This window comes from Paramormyrops kingsleyae, chromosome 15 (assembly GCF_048594095.1).
Source record: "Paramormyrops kingsleyae isolate MSU_618 chromosome 15, PKINGS_0.4, whole genome shotgun sequence".
NCBI lineage: Eukaryota > Metazoa > Chordata > Actinopteri > Osteoglossiformes > Mormyridae > Paramormyrops > Paramormyrops kingsleyae.
The window spans coordinates 3,805,156-3,831,236 of record NC_132811.1 but is presented as its reverse complement, the minus strand read 5'-3'; the positions used below and the strand labels follow the sequence as shown (position 1 = coordinate 3,831,236).

The 26,081-nt window shown below is 46.7% G+C and overlaps 1 protein-coding gene across 4 annotated transcripts in view; it reads left to right on the top strand.

The window, feature by feature from the left end:
* Positions 1 to 25,579, top strand: part of LOC111860246 (nuclear factor I/C) — an 80,845-nt gene extending 55,266 nt beyond the window's left edge. For all 4 annotated transcript variants that reach the window (XM_023843741.2, XM_023843743.2, XM_023843740.2 and 1 more), the window contains 8 exons: positions 3,509 to 3,583; positions 6,572 to 6,695; positions 7,576 to 7,700; positions 10,570 to 10,683; positions 13,361 to 13,539; positions 16,517 to 16,682; positions 18,903 to 18,988; positions 25,123 to 25,579. In XM_023843741.2, the coding sequence (XP_023699509.1) occupies positions 3,509 to 3,583; positions 6,572 to 6,695; positions 7,576 to 7,700; positions 10,570 to 10,683; positions 13,361 to 13,539; positions 16,517 to 16,682; positions 18,903 to 18,988; positions 25,123 to 25,143 (890 nt within the window). In that variant the 3' untranslated portion in view covers positions 25,144 to 25,579. The remainder of the gene's footprint in view (positions 1 to 3,508; positions 3,584 to 6,571; positions 6,696 to 7,575; positions 7,701 to 10,569; positions 10,684 to 13,360; positions 13,540 to 16,516; positions 16,683 to 18,902; positions 18,989 to 25,122) is intronic.
* Positions 25,580 to 26,081: the final 502 nt, after the last annotated feature.

The window sequence follows — 26,081 nt, the reverse complement described above, 5'->3', positions numbered from 1 at the left end:
CTTGACTATCAAATAAATTTAAATTAGAAATAATTAACAATTAAATTCTCTAACGCATAAGAACATAAGAACATAAGAAATTTACAAACGAGAGGAGGCCATTCGGCCCATCAAGCTCGTTTGGGGAGAACTTAGCTAATATCTCAGAGTTGTTAAAATCTTATCTAGCTCTGATTTAAAGGAACCCATGGTTTTAGCTTCCACTACAATAGCAGGAAGACTATTCCATACTCTGACTACACGCTGTGTAAAGAAGTGCTTCCTCAAATTTGTTTTAAAATGTTCTCCCGCTAATTTCCACTTATGGCCACGAGTTCTAGTATTTAGACTAATATTGAAATAGTCATTTGGCTGAACAGCATCCAGACCCGTTAGAATCTTATAGACCTGAATCATATCCCCCCTTAGTCTCCTTTGCTCAAGGCTGAACAGATTCAGTTCCGCTAACCTCTCCTCGTAAGACATTCCTCTAAGACCAGGAATCATTCTCGTAGCTCTTCGTTGCACCTTTTCTAAGGCAGCAATGTCCTTCTTGAGGTATGGTGACCAAACCTGCACACAGTATTCTAGGTGGGGTCTTACCAAGGAATTATATAAGTGTAACATCACCTCCCTTGACTTAAACTCCACACATCTAGAGATATAACCCAACATTCTGTTCGCCTTTTTTATTGCTTCCCCACATTGGCGAGAGTGGGACATGGAAGCATCAACATACATACCGAGATCTTTCTCGTAATCAGCTACCTTTATTTCAGTGGAACCCATAAAATATCTGTACTGTATATTTCTGCTCCCTGCATGGATTACCTTACATTTATCTGTGTTAAATTTCATCTGCCAAGTATCAGCCCATTCGCTAATTAAATCCAGATCCCGTTGAAGCCTCTCTGCTGCTAGATTAGTATCTGCTACCCCGCCCACCTTAGTGTCGTCTGCAAATTTAACCAGTTTACTGTATGTATTCGTGTCAATATCATTAATGTAAATTAGGAACAATAGTGGTCCTAAAATTGAACCCTGCGGTACCCCACTATAAACGGAGGCCCACTGTGACATAGTGCCTCTAATAACTACTCGCTGCTTCCTATCAGTTAGCCAGTTTTTGATCCAAGCTGCCACAGTTCCTAAAATTCCTGCAGCTTTAAGCTTTAACAAGAGCCGTTTGTGGGGGACAACATCAAAGGCTTTCTGGAAATCTAAGTAAATCACATCATAGGCCTTTTTGTGATCAATTTCACTTGTAGCTTCCTCAAAGAACTCAAGCAGATTCGTTAGGCAGGATCTACCTCTCCTAAATCCATGTTGGCTATCCTTTATAATGTTATTTGCATCTAGGTAATCTACCATTTTCACTTGAAAACGCATGTAAATTCCTGGTATACAGAGATCCTCTTAAATTCATTTTTGCAGTGTTTGAGTTTTTAACTCAAAGCGCAAACCAAGAAGGTGAGCTGAACTATATCAAAGAGAACAGAAGTCTTTGCAGTCCTGGGGGCAAACAGATCTTGCAAAGAGTGGGGTGACCCCGAGGTACTGTAGGCAAGAAGTCCTCACTGGCTTCCCACTCTCTTTTGTATTTTTAGTAAAAAAAAATAAAAATTGCAGAAGTGGATTTCGGATAAATAAAGTGCCAACCCAGGGCTGCCTTTGGGCTTTTTAACACGGCGGTTCCTCACCGCGCGAGCTGCAGCTGGCTGCGACTGAAGCGCGGGGCTGCGGGGCTGTGGGGCTGTGGGTCTGTGAGGGAGGCCGAGAGCCTCCAGGAAGGAGGTCAGACTCGTAAGGAGGTTACATGCCGTTCCGGTGAGTCGTCCATCTGGGTTTCACTCTTTCTGTTTGCAGCAAAATAATCTCTTACTCACAGTCACCACAGGGATTCTGCTACCCTTCCGCCCGCCTGACTCATGTGTGCGTTGCGGTTTGACGTTTATGAGCAGAGCGCGGCCTGTGCCATCGCGGTAATTATGGCGCGCTGAATGAACACGTAACGTTAATTCTGATGCAGGTACAGCTGGCCGGTACGGACAGGGCTGTAATGCCCGCTATCAATCAGGTGCAGGCTATCGACAGTGACACGTGCATTAGAACTGGGGACGGCTGGTTTTGTGACCCACAGGAGTGGTTCCAGGTGTTTGTGATTTTGTTTGTGTCCTGCGTCGCGGCGCTCGATAGGGAGCCTTTGAGATGGAGCTGGAGAGTGTCTGGATGAGTAGGGGGGCACCGGGGAATGGAGTCTGTCCCCCGTGTGCTGACCATAGGGAGCTCGCGTTTGCCTGTGCCGTCGGTTCTCATGGGGTGAACCTCGAAGGCTGGATCCGCGGCTGTCTTCCTTTAAAAGGCCCCAGCAGACAGATGATGCCCCCCCACAGGTGGCTCTCTCTGCAGCACACAGACAGGCCGTTAGCAGTGCAGCAAAGCGACTCGCCTCATTAGGCCAGCAATAATAACTTCTGCCCCTGATGGCCTGTCCAGTGACATTCTCTGTATGTTATTTTTAAGACGTGTGCATATAAGCATCTTGAATATTCTCAGAAAATAAAACGTACGATGATAGTGTGAAGTCTGGTCTGACTTTTTTTTTTTTTTTCCGGTTTGGGACTCATCAGTGGAAAAAGTGACGGTTTCGTGCCGTCTGGCCCTTTCCTCGCACGTCGCAGTTTCTCTCCGGCGTGTTGACGTCCGGTGACCTCAGCCTCCCGGGTGCGAGGGCGTGGACGGAATCACGTGACTCATGATGGGAATCGGCCACAGTGTGGTGACTGTATAATCCTGGCGGACGACGCGGCCTGAGGGACGTGCTGGGTAGCCTGAAGCAGCTGAGATCCTGTCGCAGAACCGGTTTTGTGAAGCACTCATTGACAGTGCAGCTAAAATTAATTCATGAAAATCAGAGGACACACGCCGTCCTTCAGTTACCTCTGGATATTTCAGCCGTACGAGGCATCTACCTGTATCATCAGGGTCGCCAACTCTCACGCATCTCGCGCTCACGCCAGAAATCTTTCTGCAAATCTGTGTTATTCCATGATTAACTGAAAATTAACTGCATCAAAAGCGTTGGGATAGTTTGCAAACCCTACAGACTGTTTACAAGGTAATGAAACTTGTGAATGTGAATGAGTGTGCAGACTTGAAAATCTCACTCCAGCCAGCTGACCGAAGCTGCCGCCCCTGCAGCATCACCTCACAGATGACCCCCTCACACTTTGAATTTTAACTCCTTATCCTCTTCCTCTTTATCTGCCTTATCTTCTTCCTTTTTCTTCCTGCTCCGTGTCTGAAAATGCTGGCTTATTCAGCAGGGCTTGGAAATGAGTTGCACGGCCATATCTGTTTGATCTCAGTCTTTTTCCTGATACTCGTTTGATTGCTGTTTTGAGCACGACGCTGACAAAGCGGTGAGATCCTTAGCCCAGCGTCAGTGGCAGCAGGGGTGAGTTTATCGCCGTGTCAGGAAAACAATCCCCCATTAGTAAAACCTTTCGTGTCAAACTGTCTCTTGCAGATTCGCCGGATTTTAAGGAAAGCTTTGTGACGTCGGGAGTTTTCAGTGTGACGGAGCTGGTGCAAGTCTCCAGAAGTAAGACCATTTATTCTCTTTTCTGCAAAATCAGTGTTATTTAAACCTTGATTCTTTTGATATGTGAATGTGTAAGAAAATACAATACATGGTGTCTGTGATAATCCTCATGATTTAAAACAATGTTTAGGCTAATAGTTATTTTGCAGGCATTAAAGGTTCATTGAATTAACGATTGTGCTCGAAATAAACCACCTTGGACAATCAGTCTCTCCATTACATTTTGTGTATGTAGCTGGATGTATGATTAATATCTGCTTGTATATTTAGACCCATTGAAAGGGAACCATTTATAGCACATACTTACAGACTGTGTCCAAAGCGACGCTTCCATGACTTCATGTAGTGTGCTGATCTCTAGTTCTGAGTAGGAAACAGTGGTGTTTTCCTCTATTATTCCTTCTCATTGTACACATGTGCCTCACACAATATGAGCCTCTGAGTGTTACACCTTTTGTATTTTAAGTACCCAGGGTCACGTGTGCAGCATCCTTTTGCTAATTAGTCTTGGTAAATGCAACCTCTGGCTCCTCTGGAAGGTGCAGACCGCACCGTGTGTGTGAGGATGCAGGAAATGCAGGCATCCATGCAGGTTTCCAGATGAGCGTAGCTACCCTGAAGACCTTTAATTACTGTGGTTACCCCCTAGACCTTGTGGGTCAGTCTGTTGTTGGACTGTAGATGTGTTGCATTGATGTAGGCCCTGATTTACATGCATTTCTCCTGGGTCTCTTCTTAAAATCTAATGGGTCTAAATCACCCATAATGCAAGGCTGTGTGTGTGTGTGTGTGTGTGTGTGTGTGGGTGTATGTGTGTGTGGATTAGGTTTATTTTACATTGTGGTGACCAAATGTTCACCACAATGTGATAAACACCTGTTATTTTGATGTTGTGAATGCAGTCAAAAAAACTACAAAAAATGCCAAAAGTCTTGTATTTTGTTTGGTTACTTATGGTTAAGGTTAGGACTGGGTAGGGATTAAGGTTGGGATTAGAGTTTTCTCCATAGAAATGAATGGAGAGTCCCCACAAAGGTATAATTACAAATGTGTGTGTCCCTCATGCTTGCCAATTCACAATCCACATCGCTACAACCCTTACAGGATGATAGCTTATTTAAAATGGATGGAGGGAAGGGTTTTTAGGACTTTATAGATCCTAAAGACATCACATCACCTTGGCGGACTGCCAGACCATCCCAGTCATCTTTATACTCCCAGATTACACCAGTGCACCCAGTAGATCGCTCTCTCTTACCACTGAGATGTATTCATTACACATCCATTCCTTCCTACACATTTTGGTGGTATTTTCATGTAATTATTTGTATTTGTGTACAGCCTGTCTGCTTTTAGACTCTTTCTAGCTATTCCGCCCTGAACTCTGTTTGGAGTTGACGTCTCGCAAATGTTTGCAGCCCTTTATATTGAGCCTTTGTTGGAGTTTCACCGAAGGCACTCGGCTTTCGGGATGGTGAGACGCAAGCTGCCGCTGGCTCAGGCTGACCCGGTCCCTGTGATTTAGGCTATTTGTGTGGAAACAGATGCACCGTATGAAAACATTTATAATGCGGACAAGTAAGGAAGCCAAAGTTTTCAAGAATGTTACTTCCCATTGCCTGCCTCGAACTTTCCCTGTTTTGGTTGAATGGTAAGGTGCTGAGATCAATTTCTCTAAATATAAACAACCTGTAAGTCTTCTCATTCAGATTAATTCCTCTAGCTGTAGCTTTCAGAAAGCTTTGATTCAGACAAAAGTTACTTTTGTTTGTAATTCATTCTCTTGTAATTAGTATTTGTATTGGTTTTATACCTGGTGAGATTTTTGTCATGAATAATTAGGATAATGAATTGTCCAGCAGTCAGAAAAAGGCACTACACATCATCCAGGGTACTACACATCATCCAGGGTTCTACACATCGCCCAGGGTTCTACACATCATCCAGGGTTCTACACATCATCCAGGGTTCTATACATCATCCAGGATTCCACACATCACCCAGGGTTCTACACATCATCCAGGGTTCTACACATCATCCAGGGTTCTACACATCGCCCAGGGTTCCAGGGACGCTTGGGCACCCTTCGCTGCCTTCTATATAAATTAGCGCCATTTTTTGAACATTTTCGTCGCCTGGTTGCTCAGAAGCAGACTGTGAGACTGATAGCCTAAACATCACCCCAGTGTCGGCGTCTCACTGTCGGAGACCCTCTCCGCCTCCAATCATGAATATTCAAAACCTGGATTCCTGATCGTTGGCCTTCAGAAACTGTTTCAGATTTTGGTGGGACCTACGTCTCAAGCAGCAGCAGTAGGGTGATGCTTTTGTTGAAGAACAGTCCTAGATGCCCTTTGGTGACCTTCAGCGCCTCCAGTAACGATCGGGCCGTTGTTCTCACTGTCTTTTTCCTAGACAGCGCATAGCAAGGGTTTATGCAGCCGGTAGTGGGGATGCTAACGTGCGGAGGGTAGTAGGTAAGCCCTGGGATGGCGGTCGGCTGCCCTGCATGCCTTCATGGTGGGAGACCCCGATCTCATCCTCATAGTGACGGTGGCAGGTGGGCGGAGCTGGGTGTCCGCCGCTCATACCCCCGTGGCACTTGTGCACATGCGCGTGGGCACACGTGCGTGCACACACCCACCCACCCACCCACGCACGCACTGTACGCGCAGGCCGATGCGTATGCATCGCAGTGCACGCAAATGCGTGCGGATGGAAGGAGGGTACCCTGTGAATTCTGCTTCAGTATGGCTCTATGTGCTGCCAGGTGTTTTCGTGTCACTGTGTCTTTAAGAGTGTGTGCCCTTATCGATGTCCGTGATTCCTGTGCATCCTAACTGGTGGAATAACCGTGTGTAATGTGTTGCGCTTATCTGTGTTTTCATGATCCAGTGGCATGTGCCATGTGCTGTGGTGACAGTCCCTTATTTTGGTGTCGCTGTCCGATCGGCCCACGGAACTCTTACATGCTGTGTCTCCTTCCAGCCCCCGTCGTGACGGGAGCAGGACCCAGCTTCTCCCTCGGGGAGCTGCAGGGGCACCTGGCCTATGACCTGAACCCCTCCGCCATCGGCCTGAGGAGGACACTGCCCAGCACCTCCTCCAGCGGGTCGGTGCCCCCCCCTCCCCCCACCACCACCGCCAACAAGACGCACCTGAACACTGCAGGAAACACCCTGAAAAGGGTCCCAAAAATGTGCCCAGGCCTTGTCTTGTGTAGTGAAAGTGACATATTGTTTTTTTTTTCCAAAGATAATAAAATAGAAATAAAAATAAAATAAGGACCATTGAATCAAAATGGTGCCATTTTAACTGGCAAATTTTATCATTAAAAAAGGAATTTTGCATGTGCTTATTTAGCAGATACTATTTGCTAAAACAACATATAGTTGAGAAAGCAGAGCCAGTGAGTCACTAGAGTAATTGGTGGCTAAGGGCCTTGCTTATAGACCCGACAGTGACGTCACACAACCAGTGACCTGCCGATCACAGACGCAGTGCCACACAGTGACCCTTTGGGATCAAACTTCAGGTGAATTGGTAAAATCATGTGATAATGAATGTAATTCAAATGTAAGTTTAAAAAAAACAACAACAGCATCCTGACGGATCAGCGCTGCGGCTGGCCTGCCGGTGGGTTACCGTACGGGTTGCCGGTTCCCGTCACGGAAAGCGGCTTTCGGTAAGGCTGCAGGGACAGGCCAGTGACTGAAGGCAGCAGTGTAGCCTCAGAGGGCCAGGTGACCAAGGCCCCGCCCTCTGAAAGCGCCATGCCCGGCGGGTCAGGTGACTGCCGGCGCTGTGATACGATACCATTTATCTGGTGCCCCAGCGCTGCCCAAATTCCAGCTCTGACATCCGATCCCGTTTAATATTCCGAATCAGGAGCAAAGCCGGAAAGAGGGGGCTGTCAGCAGTTTCTCATTGCCGGATTTTCGCTCTGTAACCCCCCCAGAGGAACTCAGTCATCTCCTCTCTCTCCATCCCAGGAGCAAGAGACCCAAGTCTGGCTCCATGGAGGACGACATCGATACCAGTCCTGGGGGAGAATACTACCCATCACCCACTTCTCCTGCCAGCGGGTCCCGCAACTGGCAGGAGGAGATGGAAGGCGGTGAGCGGCCCGTCCGCGGCGGGCGAGCGATCCTGCTGTTAGCGGGACCTGGGATACTTACGTGATCACATGACCCTGTTTACGTGCTAGCAGATGTGTTGTATGGTAAAATACAGCGAAGTATAGTAAACGATGTCATATGTTTGGGTGATACCTCTGTAATCTAGTACTTGTGACCCGAACTTGAACTTGAAATATAAAACCATTCTTAATGAATATCAGTTTTATTAAAATGTTTATTCTTTATTAATATGAATTGACAAAACATCTGTTGAGATAAAACGTAACCCTGCTTACTTACTTAGTTTTTAACATTGTTAGCCCAATTCCCGGCCCGGCGCACGCCTACGTGGGTGTGTTAGTTTGCGCCTCGTGATGGACGGGCATCCAGCCCGAGGTGTCCCCTATCCCCTGATTCCTGGGATAGGTTCCAGGCCCATTCTGGATTAGCGGAATGGACGACAGAAAGACGGATGGATAGTTTTTCCTGCTAGATGCTTCCGGTTTTGCCTTACCGTCTCTTTTCCAGCTGTTCAGTGACCAACAGACAATGAACCTTCAAAAAAATCCATCTTATTTGATGTGCTAAAAGTTGAAAAAAAAAGTAAAGAAGGAAAAATGCCACAATTTGCTGGAGGACCGTTGGTAGGACATTAATGTGGGCCCCAGGGGTGTCTGTGCTGAGACTCACTGGGGTGACGTTAGCCTGCTGTCCGGCGGTCAGGGCTGCTTCTGGAGAAGCAGTGAAGCAGGGAAGGGGAATGGGCTGCTGGCTAATGGACAGGCCCGGAGGAGAGTGGCGTGTGGGGGTGGAGAGGAGCCTAATGGTAGCATTAGATGGCGGGGGGGGGGGGGGGGAGCCTGCTAATGCAATTAAATGGTTACTCTTAAAACGGTATGTGTTTGTAGAGGGGGGCTGCGGTTCAGAGGGCGTCAGGCTCTAAATTGAAACCACTTATTGGCTTATTGAATATTCTGATCTGAAGGACACAGCTGACCACCTGAGATGCTCGCCTTTCCGCTGGTGGCTACGGAGAAGCCCAGACCTTCTTACTGTCCAGCCATGTCACGTTTTGCCTGTCTATGGGGCGAAGGTGGTGTGATTCAGGAAGGTCCTGCTGGGGTTTGCCAATGACGACGGGAGACGGAAATCCGATCGGCAGCTTTGTTCAGTGAGGAGTGGGGAAATTTTCACTGTGAAATTTAATGATTTGTCTTGAAATGCCCCCTTTTCCCCTTTAAGAGAGGATACATTATATATACTTATAATTATATAGGCCAAATGTGTTTTTAGGGTGAAGCAGTGATTCCCCAGAATTCAGCAATGACAGTTGCACTAGCTTACAGACGAGTGGCAGTAGGGATTGGGGCAGTGGGGGGTGAACGTTATGTGTTTTTTTTCCCCAGCCACAGAATTCGTGTATAAATATATGGCGGGGGAAATATTTGTGGTGTTTCTGCATTGTGCAGTTTTCCTGGGGTGGGGAGTGCTGTGGGGGGCCCAGTCTGACGTGGCCGGGTCGGTGGTGGTGGTGGTGGTGGGGGGGGGGGTTAGTGTGTGGGGGGTTATTCTTGGCAGTTTCCACATCAGCCTCCAGCACTGCTGCATCTTTCCTGAAGCGGCCTAGGTGGGCCCAATGGGCCATCAGGGCCGGAGGCGCCGGATGCCAGCGCCGGGGTGGGGGGGGGGGGATGCCTCGGTACGCATTGGCAGGAAACGCCTAACATAGGAAACGCAGCCGGTGCGGCGTCTGCATGAAGTGCCGTGTGCCGTGTGCCGTGTGCCGTGTCTCGCTGACGAGACAGAGGCTCAGTCCAAATTCAGGGACTGCGTCCTTCGAAAGTCCTCTGTCTGTGCAATGAATCTTGGGATATGCTGGGCTGCGTAGGATCCGACGGGTGGATCTTTCATGCCACAGAAAAAGAAAGACGCATTTCTAGGCCGCATTTGCAGGAGCCTTCGAGATGGGACAGCCTGGTCGCACCGCCGTGACGCATTCATTCCTCGAATGCCGCGTTAGAAGGACGCAGCCCCCACAGAACCGGGGTCGACCCAGAGTATTATGATGGACCCCCACGCAGCCTGCGCTGCTTTAGAGCTCTGTAAGGAAACGGGGACCTTCTGAATCCTCAAGGCAGATGGAGATCTCTGCAGCACAGGCAGAGGCATTCTCCTGATGCGTGGCGCCCCCTGTTGCCCATGCGAGGTTCAGACCCTCCCCTGCGCTCATGTCATCTGGTGAAAGTGACGCTGTGAGTGTTTGTAAGATGCAGGTGGTAATTTTATAATAACGGTTTTAAATGGAAGATGAGGAGCTTCTGATCAGACAGCACTGGTAATGGATGTGTTTGCATGTTCTTATTTGTGCTTTTCTGTCCACCCAACGTGCTTGTCTATCCCTGGCAGCACAGGGTATAAGGCAGGGTGACACCCTGCATGGGATGCTGATGCATAGCAAGACAGACCCAAGCACACACACACACACACCCATGTACGCACGTGCACATAGAACTGTACTCATATCTTTGTGGGGACCATCCATTCATTCATGCATAACCCTAATCCCCAACAGTGACAACCTTAACCCCCACCCAGCCCTAACTTTAACCATAAGTACCCAAACAAAATACAAGATTTTTGGCATTGTGAAGGCATGTAATATACACATATATACAATGCAGTATATACATAACCCTTCTATACACACACACTCATGCACACCATCTCTTTTTATAGTCAATTTTTATTTCAACATGTACAGATTCGTTACTGAAAAATATATATTTCTGCAGAGTGAGCTGTGCAGATCTGCACCCTGCCATCCACAACTCCATCATTATAATGCATCCCCCCCCCGACCCCGTTCAGGGATCTCTCCTACGGTGAAGAAGACGGAGATGGACAGCCCGTCCCCCCAGGAAGACTCTCCGCGCCTGAGCAGCTTCACGCAGCACCACCGGCCTGTCATTGCGGTGCACAGTGGTGAGCGAGCCCGCCGCCGTCCGTGTCTCCGCCAGTGTCAGCAGCGCTGTGGGGGTGCTGATGGTCACACTCATGCCGTACTGTGTGTGCTTACTGCAATAAAAACACAACACACACACTCTCAGAGGAAAAGTAACACTGCACTCATGCTGTACTGTGTGTGCTTACTGCAATAAAAACACAACACACACACTCTCAGAGGAAAAGTAACACTGCACTCATGCTGTACTGTGTGCGCTCACTGCAATAAAAACACAACACACACTCTCAGAGGAAAAGTAACACTGCACTCATGCCGTACTGTGTGTGCTTACTGCAATAAAAACACAACACACACACTCTCAGAGGAAAAGTAACACTGCACTCATGCCGTACTGTGTGTGCTTACTGCAATAAAAACACAACACACACACTCTCAGAGGAAAAGTAACACTGCACTCATGCCGTACTGTGTGTGCTTACTGCAATAAAAACACAACACACACACTCTCAGAGGAAAAGTAACACTGCACTCATGCCGTACTGTGTGTGCTTACTGCAATAAAAACACAACACACACACTCTCAGAGGAAAAGTAACACTGCACTCATGCTGTACTGTGTGTGCTTACTGCAATAAAAACACAACACACACACTCTCAGAGGAAAAGTAACACTGCACTCATGCCGTACTGTGTGTGCTTACTGCAATAAAAACACAACACACACACTCTCAGAGGAAAAGTAACGCTGTACTGTGTGCGCTCACTGCAATAAAAACACAACACACACACTCTCAGAGGAAAAGTAACACTGCACTCATGCCGTACTGTGTGTGCTTACTGCAATAAAAACACAACACACACACTCTCAGAGGAAAAGTAACACTGCACTCATGCTGTACTGTGTGCGCTCACTGCAATAAAAACACAACACACACACTCTCAGAGGAAAAGTAACACTGCACTCATGCTGTACTGTGTGCGCTCACTGCAATAAAAACACAACACACACTCTCAAAGGAAAAGTAACACTGCACTCGGGCACAAGTTTGCAGCCATGCAGAAGGATGTTAACAGTACTAGTTAACTTAATAGTTAAGACTAAGCCTGAATTATTCACCTGCTGCTGTCCTTCCTGCCAGCTTCAGGTTACCGTACTAGCAACTGTTGCAAGAACTTGTTAGAGATGTTTCAGCATTGTAACAGGTGCCCAGTTGTAATAATGACATGTTAGAGGTACTTCAGCATAGAATCAGGAAGCCAGTAGTTATGACAATGTGTTAGAGGTGTTTCAGCATTGTAACAGGTGCCCAGTTGTCATAACAACATGTTAGAGGTGTTTCAGCATTATAACAGGTGCCCAGTTGTTATAACAACTTTAGTGGTGTTTCAGCATTATAACAGGTGCCCAGTTGTTATAACAACATGTTAGAGGTGTTTCAGCATTATAACAGGTGCCCAGTTGTTATAACAACATGTTAGAGGTGTTTCAGCATTATAACAGGTGCCCAGCTGTTGTAACCCAGCTGTTGTACCCAGATTTTGTAACAACATGTTAGAGGTGTTTCAGCAATGTAACAGGTGCCCAGTTGTTATAACAACATGTTAGAGGTGTTTCAGCAATGTAACAGGTGCCCAGTTGTTATAACAACATGTTAGAGGTGTTTCAGCATTGTAACAGGTGCCCAGTTGTTATAACAACTTTAGAGGTGTTTCAGCATTATAACAGGTGCCCAGTTGTTATAACAACGTTAGAGGTGTTTCAGCATCGTGACAGGTGCCCAGTTGTTATAACAACGTTAGAGGTGTTTCAGCATCGTGACAGGTGCCCAGTTGTTATAACAACATGTTTGAGGTGTTTCAGCATGGTAACAGGTGCCCAGTTGTTATAACAACGTTAGAGGTGTTTCAGCAATGTAATAGGTACCCAGCTGTTGTACCCAGCTTTTGTAACAACTTGTTAGAGGTGTTTCAGCATCGTAACAGGTGCCCAGTTGTTATAACAACTTTAGTGGTGTTTCAGCATTATAACAGGTGCCCAGTTGTTATAACAACATGTTAGAGGTGTTTCAGCATTATAACAGGAGCCCAGTTGTTATAACAACATGTTAGAAATGTTTCAGCATCGTAACAGGCACCCAAACTGCATTTTCTGTGAAGGGAAATAGGTGTTTTGGAGATGAACGTGCGAGTTGGAGGTCTCTGATTATCACTGGGTGCATTGCAATAGTGAGATGATTCCCACTTTGACTTCAGTGGCTTTGTGCCTATTAATCATTTCAGAGTCTCTCATGTGAGGCTCGGTTGCCTCATTCTTGGGACAAAATTCTCTGGGGACAAAGTCTCTGTTTGTATCATAAGGGGTAGCATTCTGGAGAGCTGCTTTGTTTCGCTAGATAACTGGCTGTGCAGGTGATGAAGTTAACTCTGGCTTTCCAAATGTTAAACAGAGCTGGATGTGTTTGATCCTACACCAGGAGAACCTACTGAATAAGATGGAACAATAAAATTAACACATTTTTTGTACAATGGATTTACCAAGTTTGTTTTTATGATGAACGTAATAATCCATTGTTTTCCAGTATTAGTATTGTTAAAATGACAGTTTTCCCCTTTTATTCTGCTCCGACTTAAACTTCACAGCAGCAGCAAATGCATGCTTCCCTTGAACCCGGTGCCGCTTTCTCCTTGGTGCAGGTCTTTCCCGGAGTCCACACCCCTCCTCTTCTTTGCACTTTCCTACCACCTCCATTCTGCCCCAGTCGACCTACTTCCAACACACGGCCATCCGGTACCCGCCGCACCTCAGCTCCCAGGACCCCCTGAAGGACCTGGTCTCGCTGGCCTGTGACCCCTCCAGCCAGGCACCCGGCCCGGTGAGAGAGCCGTGTGACCCCCCCCCCCCCATGGTGCTTTTTACCATTTTACCATTTTTTGACCACACAGGTACATGTTGATTACATTTTTTTTTATCATATGCTGTTTAAGTGTGTTTCCCGGGTCCCGTTAGGGGGCTTTTGTGTTGACAGCTGTTAATACTGTAAGTGTGTCTGGGCGTTCTGTGAGTTTGTGGCTCCACTGTGAGTTGGGATGTGCACTGATCACTGTATCCCTGCAATCTGACTTCTCTGTGTGTTCTGGAAAACTCCCCAGAGTCAGCTATAATACTCCATATTGTTAATTTGGTCCAATTAGGTAGGCACAGTCACTGCGTACATTCGCCTTCTGTTTTACAGGCACTTTGCAAGAGCGCTTGAGTGTGTGAATGTCATTAGGTATCCATAACAGTGAGTATGCTGTGAGTGGAAGCAGAGTGCGTGGCGAGAATCACATATGTATCTGTGAAGTGAGGCAGGTCCCAGGCAAACGGCACGGCAGCAAGGCACAGGTCTAGGATCAGTTTTCAGTGACACTCATTGGTATAAAAGTTCATTATGTAAGCTGTACCCATGCTGTCTTGGCCCTGCTTATCAGGGTCGAAAGCGCGACCAAACCAAGCTGGTTCCGTCACCACCATCTGATTGGTTGGAATGCACAGAGATACCAGAAACTGGCGTAGATATGCACAGATTATCTGAAGAAACCTTTTCTATATATTATTCATTTTTAGTTATATTGCACATAGTGATGTACGGGTGCATTCCCAGTGATTAGGAATTTGTAAATTTCCAACCTCCTGCTTAAAAAGTACAGTTGAACGGAATGTAATGCAAATTTACGCAAGCTAATGCTAATTCCGCTAACATAACATGACAGTTCTCATAGACGTGTTAGCAGAAATTAGTAGGGGTGCAACGAGATCTCGCGATATTATAACATGACGAGATTTCTCGTCGGAGTGAATAGCGGTCTCTCGAAGGCGCTGCAAATCAGCTGATGTAAGCATGTCAGCGTCAGACAAAATTATCATAGTAGACAGTTTTAAATCTTTTGTGTGGCGGCATTTTGGGAACCCGGCGGAAAATATAAACGGCGAAAGGGTGACAGACAAAACACGAACCATCTGTAAGCATAGTAGTAAAATAATGCCGTACACAGCGGCTAACGCTACTAATATGCAAAGCCATCTGCAGGACCATCATAACTCTTTACTTAAATCCACTGCACCAGTGAAGAAAACATAAAAAAATGTTTTATTTATTGCAGTGAACGTTTTATTGTTATTTATATTGTTTTATTTATATTCCATTTTATGTTCAATTGAGTAGTCAAATACGAGAGAAGACTGTCATTTGAGTTTGTGGTGAAATATTTTATGGTGCTAGATATTTGTTCTGTTCTTTACTGCATATGATGATGGTGATTATTCAAAACATTTCGCCATACATCTGCATTATTTAGCATTTTTTTATCTTTCAAATTAATCAAATAAAAGGCTGCTTTCCAGTAATATATTTCCTCTTTGAAGTTTCCCTTAAAATATTGTTAAAATATCGTCTCGTTCTCGTGAACCCAGTGTCGTGTCTCGTCTCGTCTCGTGGGCTGAGTATATCGTTGCGCCCCTAGAAATTAGCCCATAGTAAATCATGTTTTGCACCGTGTGAACAGTAAATAAGCGTCTCTTCAGTTTTACATCACTCTTACTCTCCAAACCCAGCGACGCCTTTACGGAGCCGACCCTTCTGCAGTGGAAAACCGAAGTGAGCTGGAACCGCACTGGAATCACACTAGTCTCTCTTTGCAGTCTGGCTCGGGTATGAGTTGTCTCTTGGTGGCAGTGGAAAAGCACCAATATTGAATTGTTTCTTTCTGAAGTTTCTTTATGATGCTGATCATAGACACCTAAGGTTTTGGGAAATGCAGCCCTGGACTATGTCTGTGATGATATATGGACATTTCAGACTGAGAGCATTGCTGCTAAAACATCTGAGCTAAACAAATCATTCGGAGTCTGCTCAGATTCATTAGCCATGCATGCCCCAGGCTTGTAATGTGTCTGATTCAGGGCAGCACAGACGTGTAGAGAATAGCAGACAGAGCAGGTCTGAGATCAGTTTGTGCTAAAACTCTGCCCATGACTGCCCCTACCTTTAAAACCAGGGGTACAACATAGAAACACTGATTCATTTCAGGAAGGTTAGCATGATCAAAAGTTTCCGTTTCTTAAAAACGGGGGATTTGCTGTGATACACTTGCAAAGGCTCTTTAGCTCTTTTTCTCTGTTGTTTCGGTATTTCGGCAGAGCAGCTGGATAATTTCGTGACGCTGTGCTACATTGCGCTTCAGCAGTCAGTCAGGAGGCCTCGTTGCTGGATGAACATCTAAAAACCTGTTCCGCCTCCTCCACGTTTCTCTCGCCGCGCTGCACTTGTACCCCGAAGTGACGACTCGCGCGATGAACCGTACGGTTTCTAGGGATTCAGATGCTTCGTTTTTTTTTTGTTTGTTTGTTTTTTTTTGGGGGGGGGGGGGGCGGTGGTAGTAGCAATGCTTTTTCTGAAGGCCGATATCAGGCGGTGTATGTGGAGCCGTGAAGGATCATCCCCAAAGAGACCCTGAGACTGTGATGGTGTGGCCAGCACTGACCTGAGGGGGGGGGGGGGCGGGATGGAGATAAGATGGATCTATCAGGCTCTCCCCAAAGCAAACACGCACGGCCAATTCTGCAGAGTCATTGAAATTCTCACACCGCAGTGCGACTACGGGGGGGGGCAGCACCAAAGGACGCACGCAGTACACCGCAGTGTGGCTGATTCATGTGCCATCCATTGTTGTGCAGGACAGTAAGGTTGCCCTCCTTTAAAAAAAAGCTGAGAAATGACAGCCTGGGAAGTGGATGGAGTCAGGAGCCTGTGTCGGCCTGCCCTCTGGTGGCCAGATGCATCATGGGTCTGCTTCTCTATCTCTGTGCAGCTCAACGGCAGCGGGCAGGTGAAGGTGCCTAGCCACTACGCCATCTCCTCTCAGATGCTGGCCCCCCCGCCCCCGCCCCCGCCCAGCATGCCCCGCCTCACACTGCCGGCCGACTCCAAGTCCAGCACCACCACAGAGGGAGAGGCCAGCTCTCCCACGTCACCCAGTAAGTGTGCTGTGCCTCCGCACTGGTCCACAGCGGCCGGCGGGGACGTGCCGTGCTGCTCGTGTCTCAAAGGAATGGATGCATGCGGTAGCTGAATAGTTACATCGTGGCTTGAATGTTTGCAAGAAATGAAATGTACCCAAAGTATGTTATCTTCCTCTCCTGATATTTATGGGATATAATTAAGATCTGCGATACTTTTATTTATAAAAAATTTAGATTTGTCCCGCTCTGCGAGAACAGTTTGCTTGTTCTTCCTGTGCTGTGTGGGTCTCTTCAGTCCAAAGACGGGCAATGAACCGTTGAACTGTCACGGACTGGCATCCCATATCATACATGGCAGAGTTTTATAAACCAGCTCCTGAGGACCCCCAGGAGGAAGCAAAAACATGGACCGTCTGGCAGGCAGCTGGGAGGGAGCAAAAACGTGGACTATCTGGAAGGGAGCAAAAATGTGGACCGTCTGGAGGCCTCCAAGGACCGGGTTGGGAATCACTGGTCTAGGGTGTTTCCATGCTTTGTGCCCTATCCCCCCCCCCCCGCCACCCAGTACTAGAGAAGTCGTTAGAAGACGGATAGATTTATTTAGATTTCATTAGAAGATAAAGTCTGATCACAAATGCTTTGAGATCCCTGGAATATTTATGGTCTAGTCTGCACCTACAATTACACAGAAATCCACGTCCAAGATGGAAGGAAATGGCGGAAATTCAGTTTCTTACTTATAACCACTGATTACTGACGGCCATGTGAAACCCATCATGCAGGATCTTTGCCAGTTTTCGCAGTAGGGCAACCACGAGCAGCCTGTTAAGGAGTGTGATAATGAATCCATTTCCTAGCATGCTTAGGGGGCTGCCACAACTGGCAGGGCAGGTGAGCTATGTTTGAGCTTAGTTGGGGGGTTTGTTTTTTTCCAGTGAGACGGTTGGTCGCGGTACAGTAGCTGTTGCGTTTAAGAAGGCCCTTTCAGCTGCCCTGCATTTGGTTGACTGGAGCTTTTGTTTTAGCTTCTTTAAGCTTCCAGTGAGCACTCGGCTGGCTATGGAGTGCAGTGCTCTGTGAAACCACCGGCGCAATCTCAGTCCAGTGAAAAATACTCTCATTTAACACCAAACCAAATCTGTTCATTTCTACTCCTGAGCTTAATATATGGTGCATTGTGTCGGCCTGTAACTCACAGTTTAATTGCTTATATTTCGGTCCAAGACTTTATAATAATCTCGAAAAACAGCCTGCGAAATGAGCTTGCAGTATTTATGTTCCAGAATTAGGGTAAATGCAACTGGATTTTGAGTGAATACAAATATATAAAAAATGGGATTTTGGAAAGCTAAGTTCTCTTTAAAGAAGTGTCTGAAACGAAAATAGGAAAATGAATAAATGAGTGAACATAAACTCTGGATGCCTGCGTTTTGCCGGCAGCAAACTGAAAATGGCCCCGTTGGCCGTTGCTGTGCGGAGCCGCTCATAGGAGGCTTCTGTGCACATGCTGAATATCTGAAGTCAAATGTGAAGAATCTGCTAATCAGCCCATATGCTGAGTCCCAGGGAAGATACACCGAGAAACAGCCCCCCACGAGAAACAGCCCCCCACGAGAAACAGCCCCCCACGAGAAACAGCCCCCCATTAATAATGTGGCTGGCTCTTCCAGTTAGAAATATTCAGACAGATTTACTGCGTTATTTACATTGTGCCCCATTCCACTCCAGTGACACCCCCAGCTCTTCCCCTCCCGTTTGCCCCCTCCCTGTCTGTCTACCAGTTGTGATCGATATGATTTACTCTCTCAGAAGATCTATATTCACCGTGCTGAGTGAGGTAATGCACACTCACTGCTGGCTGCTGCTGTTCCTCCTCAGAGCCTGAAAGTCAAACAGGCACTTTGCGGGAACTACTTTTAATATATGCGGGACATATTTCAGCTGAGTCACATGGAAGTGCTGACCAATGAGAAAACAGTTTGAATTTCTCCGTGCCTCTTGAAATGGACCCACACTGCTAGAGGGACCTACTTGCCCTGAATATCGTAGGAAATTATTGAGGATTCTGCACTATCCTTGAAAATGATTCATGCACTTTTATTTATTAATCAACAGAGTTTTTTTCAGGGATATTATATTGACTATATGCTTGGAATTTGCTGGGCTTTCAGTTTCTCACCTCTCTCTCTCTCTCTCTCTGTCTCTCTCTCTCTCTCCCTCTCCTCTCATTCCTAGCATACTCTGCCCCTGGGACGCCCCCAACCAGCCGGTCTTTTGTAGGTATCGGACCTCGGGACCACAGCGGACTCTACCAGGCACAGGTAGGGCCCTTAGCGCGTCTCTCCGCCGGCTCACACCAGCCTGCTGTGTTTCTGACCCCTCAGGGCCAGAAGGAAATGGAATCGCACGTCAATATTCCCAGCTGAGTGCTTTAGCCCCTCATTATTTCCGTAGGGAGATGTGGATCCGAATGCTCAGGGGCTGTAATGCCTCTTTATGCCTCACCTCCTGTAGACTCACTCTGCTCTTCCTGATTGGTCTGTAAGTCTGTAGAAGTTGTGTAACAGTGTTAGTTCAAATCACTGGAAGTGAAACGCTTAGAATTAGAATGTTAACTATAGTATGCATGCAGTGTTACAGTTTTTTTCTGGGTTTTACTATATGGAAAACGATAACTGCAATAAAGAGTATTAAATGCATGCAATACAATTCACATTTATAATTATATATCGTAGACTAGAACAGTGTTGCTCAACCCGGTCCTCAGGGACCCCAGACAGTCCCTGTTTTTGTTCCCTCCCAGCTCCCAGCCCACCTGTACCAGGTATTTGCTGTTCATGATTGTGTGGCTAGTGTTCTGTGAGCTGGGAGGGAGCAAAAACATGGACTGTCTGGGGTCCCTGAGGACCAGGTTGAGAAACACTGGACTTGAAGACCATTTTCAGAGGGGGCTGCAGTCTGTCCCAGACAGAATGGGCCCAGTTAGCCCCCTGGCCGGGGTTCCAGTCTGTTTCAGGGCATCGCTCATATATCAAGGGCTTTTCTCCAAACATATTGTTGGTTTTGTCATTTTATATTTAAGACAAAGACAGACGGCTTAGATGACTAGAAACACAAAGCCTTAACATTTTCAGTCAACGGCAAACTCTCCTTCTACATTTTTAATGCTAGTTAAAAAGAGGACAGATATCTAAAGTTTAGGCCAAAGTCAGGTTGAAGCGAAGACAGTGGAGCTCGCTGGTGCGGAGGAGCGGCAGAGGGGCATGCTGGGAGTGCTCAGTGTTCTGGGCTTCTGGGTGGCCTGCCTTTCAGGGCTGCGTGGCCAGCAGTGCGATGCACTGAAAAGCTTCCTTCTGCATTGCAGTGCCCATTCCCCCCCCCCCCCCAAAAAAAAAATGCAAGCGCACCACACTAAGTCGATTTAGCTGGTCAATGGAGGGGAGCACGATTCTTAAACAAGCGGCTGAGTGAGTTGGAGGATCTGCATGTGTGTGGTCATGTACAGATTACTGTGTGAGGACCAAGTGTCTCCTGTTAATTAGGTGTTGTGGGGACTACTTTTTTTTTTGATTAGTTACTTTTGCTTAAGGTTGGGGCTGGGTAGGGGTTAAGGTTGTCATTGCTGGGATTAGGGATATGCCCATAGAATGAATGGATGGTCCCCACAAAAATATGAATACAAATTTGTGTGTGTGTGTGTGTGTATTCTGGGAACATTTAGAGTAACACATATAGTATGTTAAATAAGTGATCCGGTAGGTAATGAGAAACCAAGGACACCTTAATTAGATCATAAGCATTTAAAATGTCTGGCAGTAAGCTGCTACAGGCTATTTCCGCAATCAGGTGCCATTTGCAGAATTTGAAGAACTCGCATCGTGCACTGCATGTCAGCGTCTGGTGAGTGCGAGGTGATGTCTGACAGTTTGATGCGTCAAGATCATAGGTGCCCAGACTGTGGAGAAGGAGGAATGCGGTCAGGCTTTCAGGTCGTGCCTCTCTTATTCTTCGGCCTTTCCTCCCTCTCGTAATAATTCCTGGACAAATTTGCCAAAGCGAGCGGCAGCACAGCCGCTCTTGTTTTCCAACCCAGGTGCTGCCTTCCCCCCGTGAGTCAGTGGGAGGAGCCTCGTCTCCCGCGGCGACACTGGGCTCTCTTAGCCCCACACCCCCTCTCCGGGGCTTCCCTTACTGCAGCCCCACGGCTCCACTCAGGGAGGGGGCAAGCAGGAAAGAAAGGAAGCAGCGGGGGTCTTTATGTGCTTGGACCGGAATGGTCACGTCCAGGGCTGTCTGGTTGCTACGGGAAACCAGACGTTATGTAATTGAAGAATAAACTTGTCTTTTGGGAGCGAAGGCGGAAAAAGAATAACAGGACGTACTAATCAATGGCTTCCCTGCTCTTGTCATTCCTATAGAACACAGTGCCGGGCCGTGTCAAGTGGACGCGTCTGAAAACATGTGTTACCCACAAGTCTGTGTTACGCACGCTAATGGGCTACAATCTCATCCTTTAGCGTTAGCTGAGAATCTCAAAACCGCTTACATGCCCGCCTCCCGAATGTCAGTGCCAGTTTCGTCTGCGATTTTTCATTGTCCTGGGCTATTAGCTCTCTCTTTGCCAAGTAGGATTACTCAGTGACCGGGTGCGTGTCCTTCTGTCTCACCCACACAGGAAGCGCAGGTACCTGATAGGTCCCCAGGAGGCACTGACATAGCGGTCAGCGACAGAACAGTGGGTGACTTAAGCCTTTGCCCATAGTGGAAGAGTGCTAATTGCATTCCTGCTGAATGGAGCGCTCAGTTACAGTTAGCTACTGACGTGACCTTGACTTGGGCCTCTCTCTGGGCTGCGAGGTCTGGGCGGCACTTTTGGCGTTCTGAGTCCTGCAGGAGCCCCTGCTCATTCCCGCCTGTTAAGAGTTTCAAACTGACTTGAGATCTTTTGTGTTATTCCATTAGCGATACAATGGTGACTTCCTTGCGCTGCAGAAAAGGCCATGAAAAAAAGATAAGCTGTTGCTGATTTCTCTGTTGGAAGAAAAAAAAAACATTCCTGTAAACATGCGCTGAGATATTTCTGTTTGAAGTTATGCCGTAAGCAGATAGTATCTGGACCGGCTCCCGGTGTAAGTGGAGAGTCAGCATATACATCCACGATATCCGCAGGTCATTCTCTCCCGTCACTGAACTTTCCATTGATTACCGTGGTAGTGCTTATGGTCTGCCTAATCTTTGAACATTTAAAAGTGCAGGTCAAAAAAAATGGGAAAGGCACCTTCACCTCTTCTCCACAGCAACACAATATTTTTAATGATTTCTTGGAATCCCCCCCCCCCCCACTCTCCTCTCAGAGGAGAAGGCCTGAACAGCATCAGCATAAATAAACTTTACAGGTAATTACATTTAAATGGAAGAACTGTAAATTCCGAATGGATGGATTACATTGGAATGTACCAATTTGTAAGGATGAGACTGTTTCATTGTCAGGTCTGTAATGATGACCACCTGCTCATCTTCTAACCGCTAACCCAGTTCAGTGGGGGCTGCAGTCTGTCCCAGACAGAATGGGCCCAGTTAGCCCCCTGGCCGAGATGCCAGTCTGTTTCAGGGCATCGCTCATATATCAAGGGCAATAAAGAGACAGAGTTTTGACTGACTTTGCCTTCGGGCTGCCTGCACTTCGCAGGGACGTACGCAACGCATGGCGGGACTCCAGCCGCCAACCCTGGGGGTGACAATGCTGCCCTCTGCCCCAACCCTTAATAATGGGGGGGGGGGGGCAGTGTCTGGGGAGAGGCTCAGCGGGCTAAGTCTCTGTGCCTGTGATAGAGAGAGAGCCAGATCGAGCCCCGGCGTCAGCGGAACAGTCACATGTCCGAGGGCCCTTGAGCGAGGCCCCTAACCCTCAGCTCCCAGGAAGCTGCACGTTGGACGACCCTGTGCTTTGGCCCCCAAGCGACGGCGAGCCAGAGGGGGGGAGCAAAGAGAAGAACTCCAATGTATCTCTACTCTGCCCTTGTGCAAATGGCAAATAAAGATTTATTATTATTATAACGCTCATTTATGAGTAATAAGCAAGACTGCTACATGAGGGCACAGTTTGGACTTGATTCCTGATTTGTTCCATGAATGAAGCTCAACTTAAATCAGTATTTCCATTTAATCAGTATGTATGGCTTTCTGGCATTAGCTACCCGTCGAAAACATTGCTTGCTGGGATGTGGTTCTTTCCCTCTCTGAAGTAAGCAGTCGTCTGAGAATGTATCGCGTTTTAACTTCCCACCAGTGACGGGAAACGCAGATCTGCAGGAAAGCGTTTGACTTTGAGGCCGACACAGCAGAATGAGGACGACCCATAGGCGTGTTTCTCACTGCGGCTGATGGAGTAGCGTGTTCTTCTGGTGGTGCTCGTGTGAATTTCCAGCTAGAACTGGAAGTCACTCCAGATAACTGCCTGTAAATATAGAATAGTCTCTGAATTTACTCTTGCCTGCCAAAGTAAACAGACTTGGACAGAAGTTTCAGTTTAAAAATCGAGTGCAGCTGCTGTGGAACTATTACATGGAGCTGCTTTGAGTTCCTGGTTCCTGTTTGGAAGGCCGGGTTACATGGTACCAGAACCACCCCTGTCTTGCCATGCTGTGCAGTATTATTTTACTGGTACAGGTAACGCACCAAAGCTTTTGTTAATAATTAAACTGCTGATATCCCATATTCTGTGAATGGCCAACTGACACTGGGTCCTAATGGAGGATCTAGCCAAAGAAAGCATGCATTGTTATGGCCCAGACATCTACTGAATCATAAGTTTTAAAAAGATAACAGACCATGTATTTTATTTCTTTTCTACATTGTTTTTTCCTAGGTATGTGCAATTAGTTGTGTATATGCATTTGAGTCCAATTTTGCAATACTTAAGAAGGTAAAGGAATTCATCCCCTCGACGAGTCAGCAGCGTAAGCTATGAAATGAAGCAGATGTCCCAGTTTGATACATAAACCTTTTATAAACATTCATACTTTTCATATGGTTTCTATTTTATATAAGAAACAGACGGACGCACCCGTCCCTCTGCCAAACTTGTGGCTTTTTCACAGTTTATTTCGTTTGCTCGCGTATGGTTTAACTGACATGCTCGTCTATAATGGAGCGCAGCTGCTCGAATCATAATTTACCTTTTACCAATGTTTAAATTCTCAGTATCCATCAACCAGGGTCTTGTACAGATAGCAGTGTGGGGTTCAGATCTGTAAGTTTGCGTGTGTGTATATATATTTACGTATGTATGTATACACCGGTATATACATACACCATTCCTCTAAACAAACTGGCGGGCGGAGACGCGGTTTGTGTACATGTTTATGCACACAGATGGTAATACAAGCTCGTTCATGTGTGTTTGGATGCCGACTCTGAGGGATGGAGCATGGAAGAGCTGACTGAGTGACTTGTCACTCGCTCCTTTCACAGGGATCGTTGGCTTCCTCCTACATCAGTGGAATCGTATTTTAGCTGGAGGTGGTTGACCGGCAGGGGGGTTAAAAAGACTGAAACCTTGATGGAAAATCCTGGGGAGGGCATATAGTGTGGAGGGAATTCCAAAAGTTAAAAAGCATTAAGTGGTTTTCAGGCAAGAGCCAAAACCTTATTAGAAGGTATTTTGAAAGACTCTGGGTTTAGTCCTTCTGGGGTCTCGCTTTGGCTCTGATAGGTCTTTACCCCAAATTATTTTTAATAGCTCTGACTGGATTTTGGGGCCAATTCAGAGGGGAAACACTGATTACAAATGACACTTAAAAATCATCTGTTTGAAATATGGGGATGGTGGGTGTGGGGGGTGGGGGTGGGGGGGTTCTTGAATAAATAAGAAAAAAAGCTTCTGCATTATTTAGAACTGTAGCAGAACTGCACCCCCATTGTGTGTTTCATTGATTGCAATTACTCAGAGACGTAGGCAGGGGCGGAGCCCTGAAAGCTGGTTGGTCCTCCGAGGGCCCCTTCCTCCGTCACTCACTGATTCAAAACATATCATTGGCTGAAGATAAGGTTGCCCCCTTTGCATGAATTATGGCCCTTCCTATGCTCGCCACCTTAAAAAAATCCTCGAATTGCCCCTGTCATCGCCGCTAAGGTAAGATCATAGTGTGTCACATGCTCCGTTACTTGCCATCTGTGTTGTGTAATGTTCTTTAACTCTAAGCCCAAACCCCAAACCTCTGAGTGTTCTGGGGGACACTTGGCTCCCGGTGTCAGTTTTCGGATCGTAAATAGTGTCGTGTTCCCCCACCCCCGTCCCTCAAATCCTATGTCCTCCTTGGTAACTCTGACAGCTTGACTGTTGGACGATTCCTCTCTGGTGTTTTTGTGACATTACTCTGACAAACAGATAAACAGGTGCACGGACAAATGTCCTAATTCTGTGTCTAAATGTCTCTTTTTCTTTCCTTTTCAGTCCTGGTATCTGGGGAATTGAACAACACGAGGATTCTGCTTAGGGGCAATGGACACGCACACACACGCATTTGTGAATCTTTTTTTGTGGAATTAGGAAAAAATGTAAAGGAGATTTCAGAGGGAAAAACCCTAGTACACCATAAAGTGTGTATATATATATGGGTGTATATATATAAATATATGTATGCAAATATGTTTATATATATATATCAGTATAAAAAAATGATAAAATGCTTAAACTTTCAACTCGCCTTGGAATGAAGAGAGAGGAAGGAAAGGTACGGACAGAGAAAAGAGGAGGCACTGTCTCGGGTGGCCGAGATGGAGGGGCAGAAACACTACCCCATTCTTCACCTTGCCCCCCTCCCTGAACATCTAGCCTGGACACCCCTCCCCCCCCCGCTACAGGTGCTGCTTCCTCATATATGCAAAATAAATATCCTTTATTTTCTTAACGACGCGATAGTGGAATTTGAGAAAGAAATGTTTAAATGATTATATTTTTCCTAAAGCTTTGAGGTGGTAACGATCTGTGTTTGTGGGCTGAGAATGGGGGGAAATACGTATGTAATGGCAAATTAATTTTTATTTGGCCCCCCTCCATAAATCTGTTTTAGCTTATTCTTCTGGACAATCATTTAACAATTTATTATTTTTTTTTACCAGATATTTCATCTTTGTTATGAAGGTACTCATTTCTTTTCATTGTTGTTAGCTGTTGATGTTGTCAGTGTTAGCGAGGACAGTAACAGTGGACGTACAGCAGGGGGCACTATGATCATTGTCATACTGAGACCTGGCTGTGTGATTGATGTTACACCAATGGGTCAATACTGGATGCCATCGGCCCCTGGGGTAGTGCAGGAAACCAGAGCGATTGCAACACTGCACGGGGAGAGACACAGGACAGTCAGGCATGTCTGAGAGCCTTCTAAGCTCGGCCAAAAGGGTCACTGA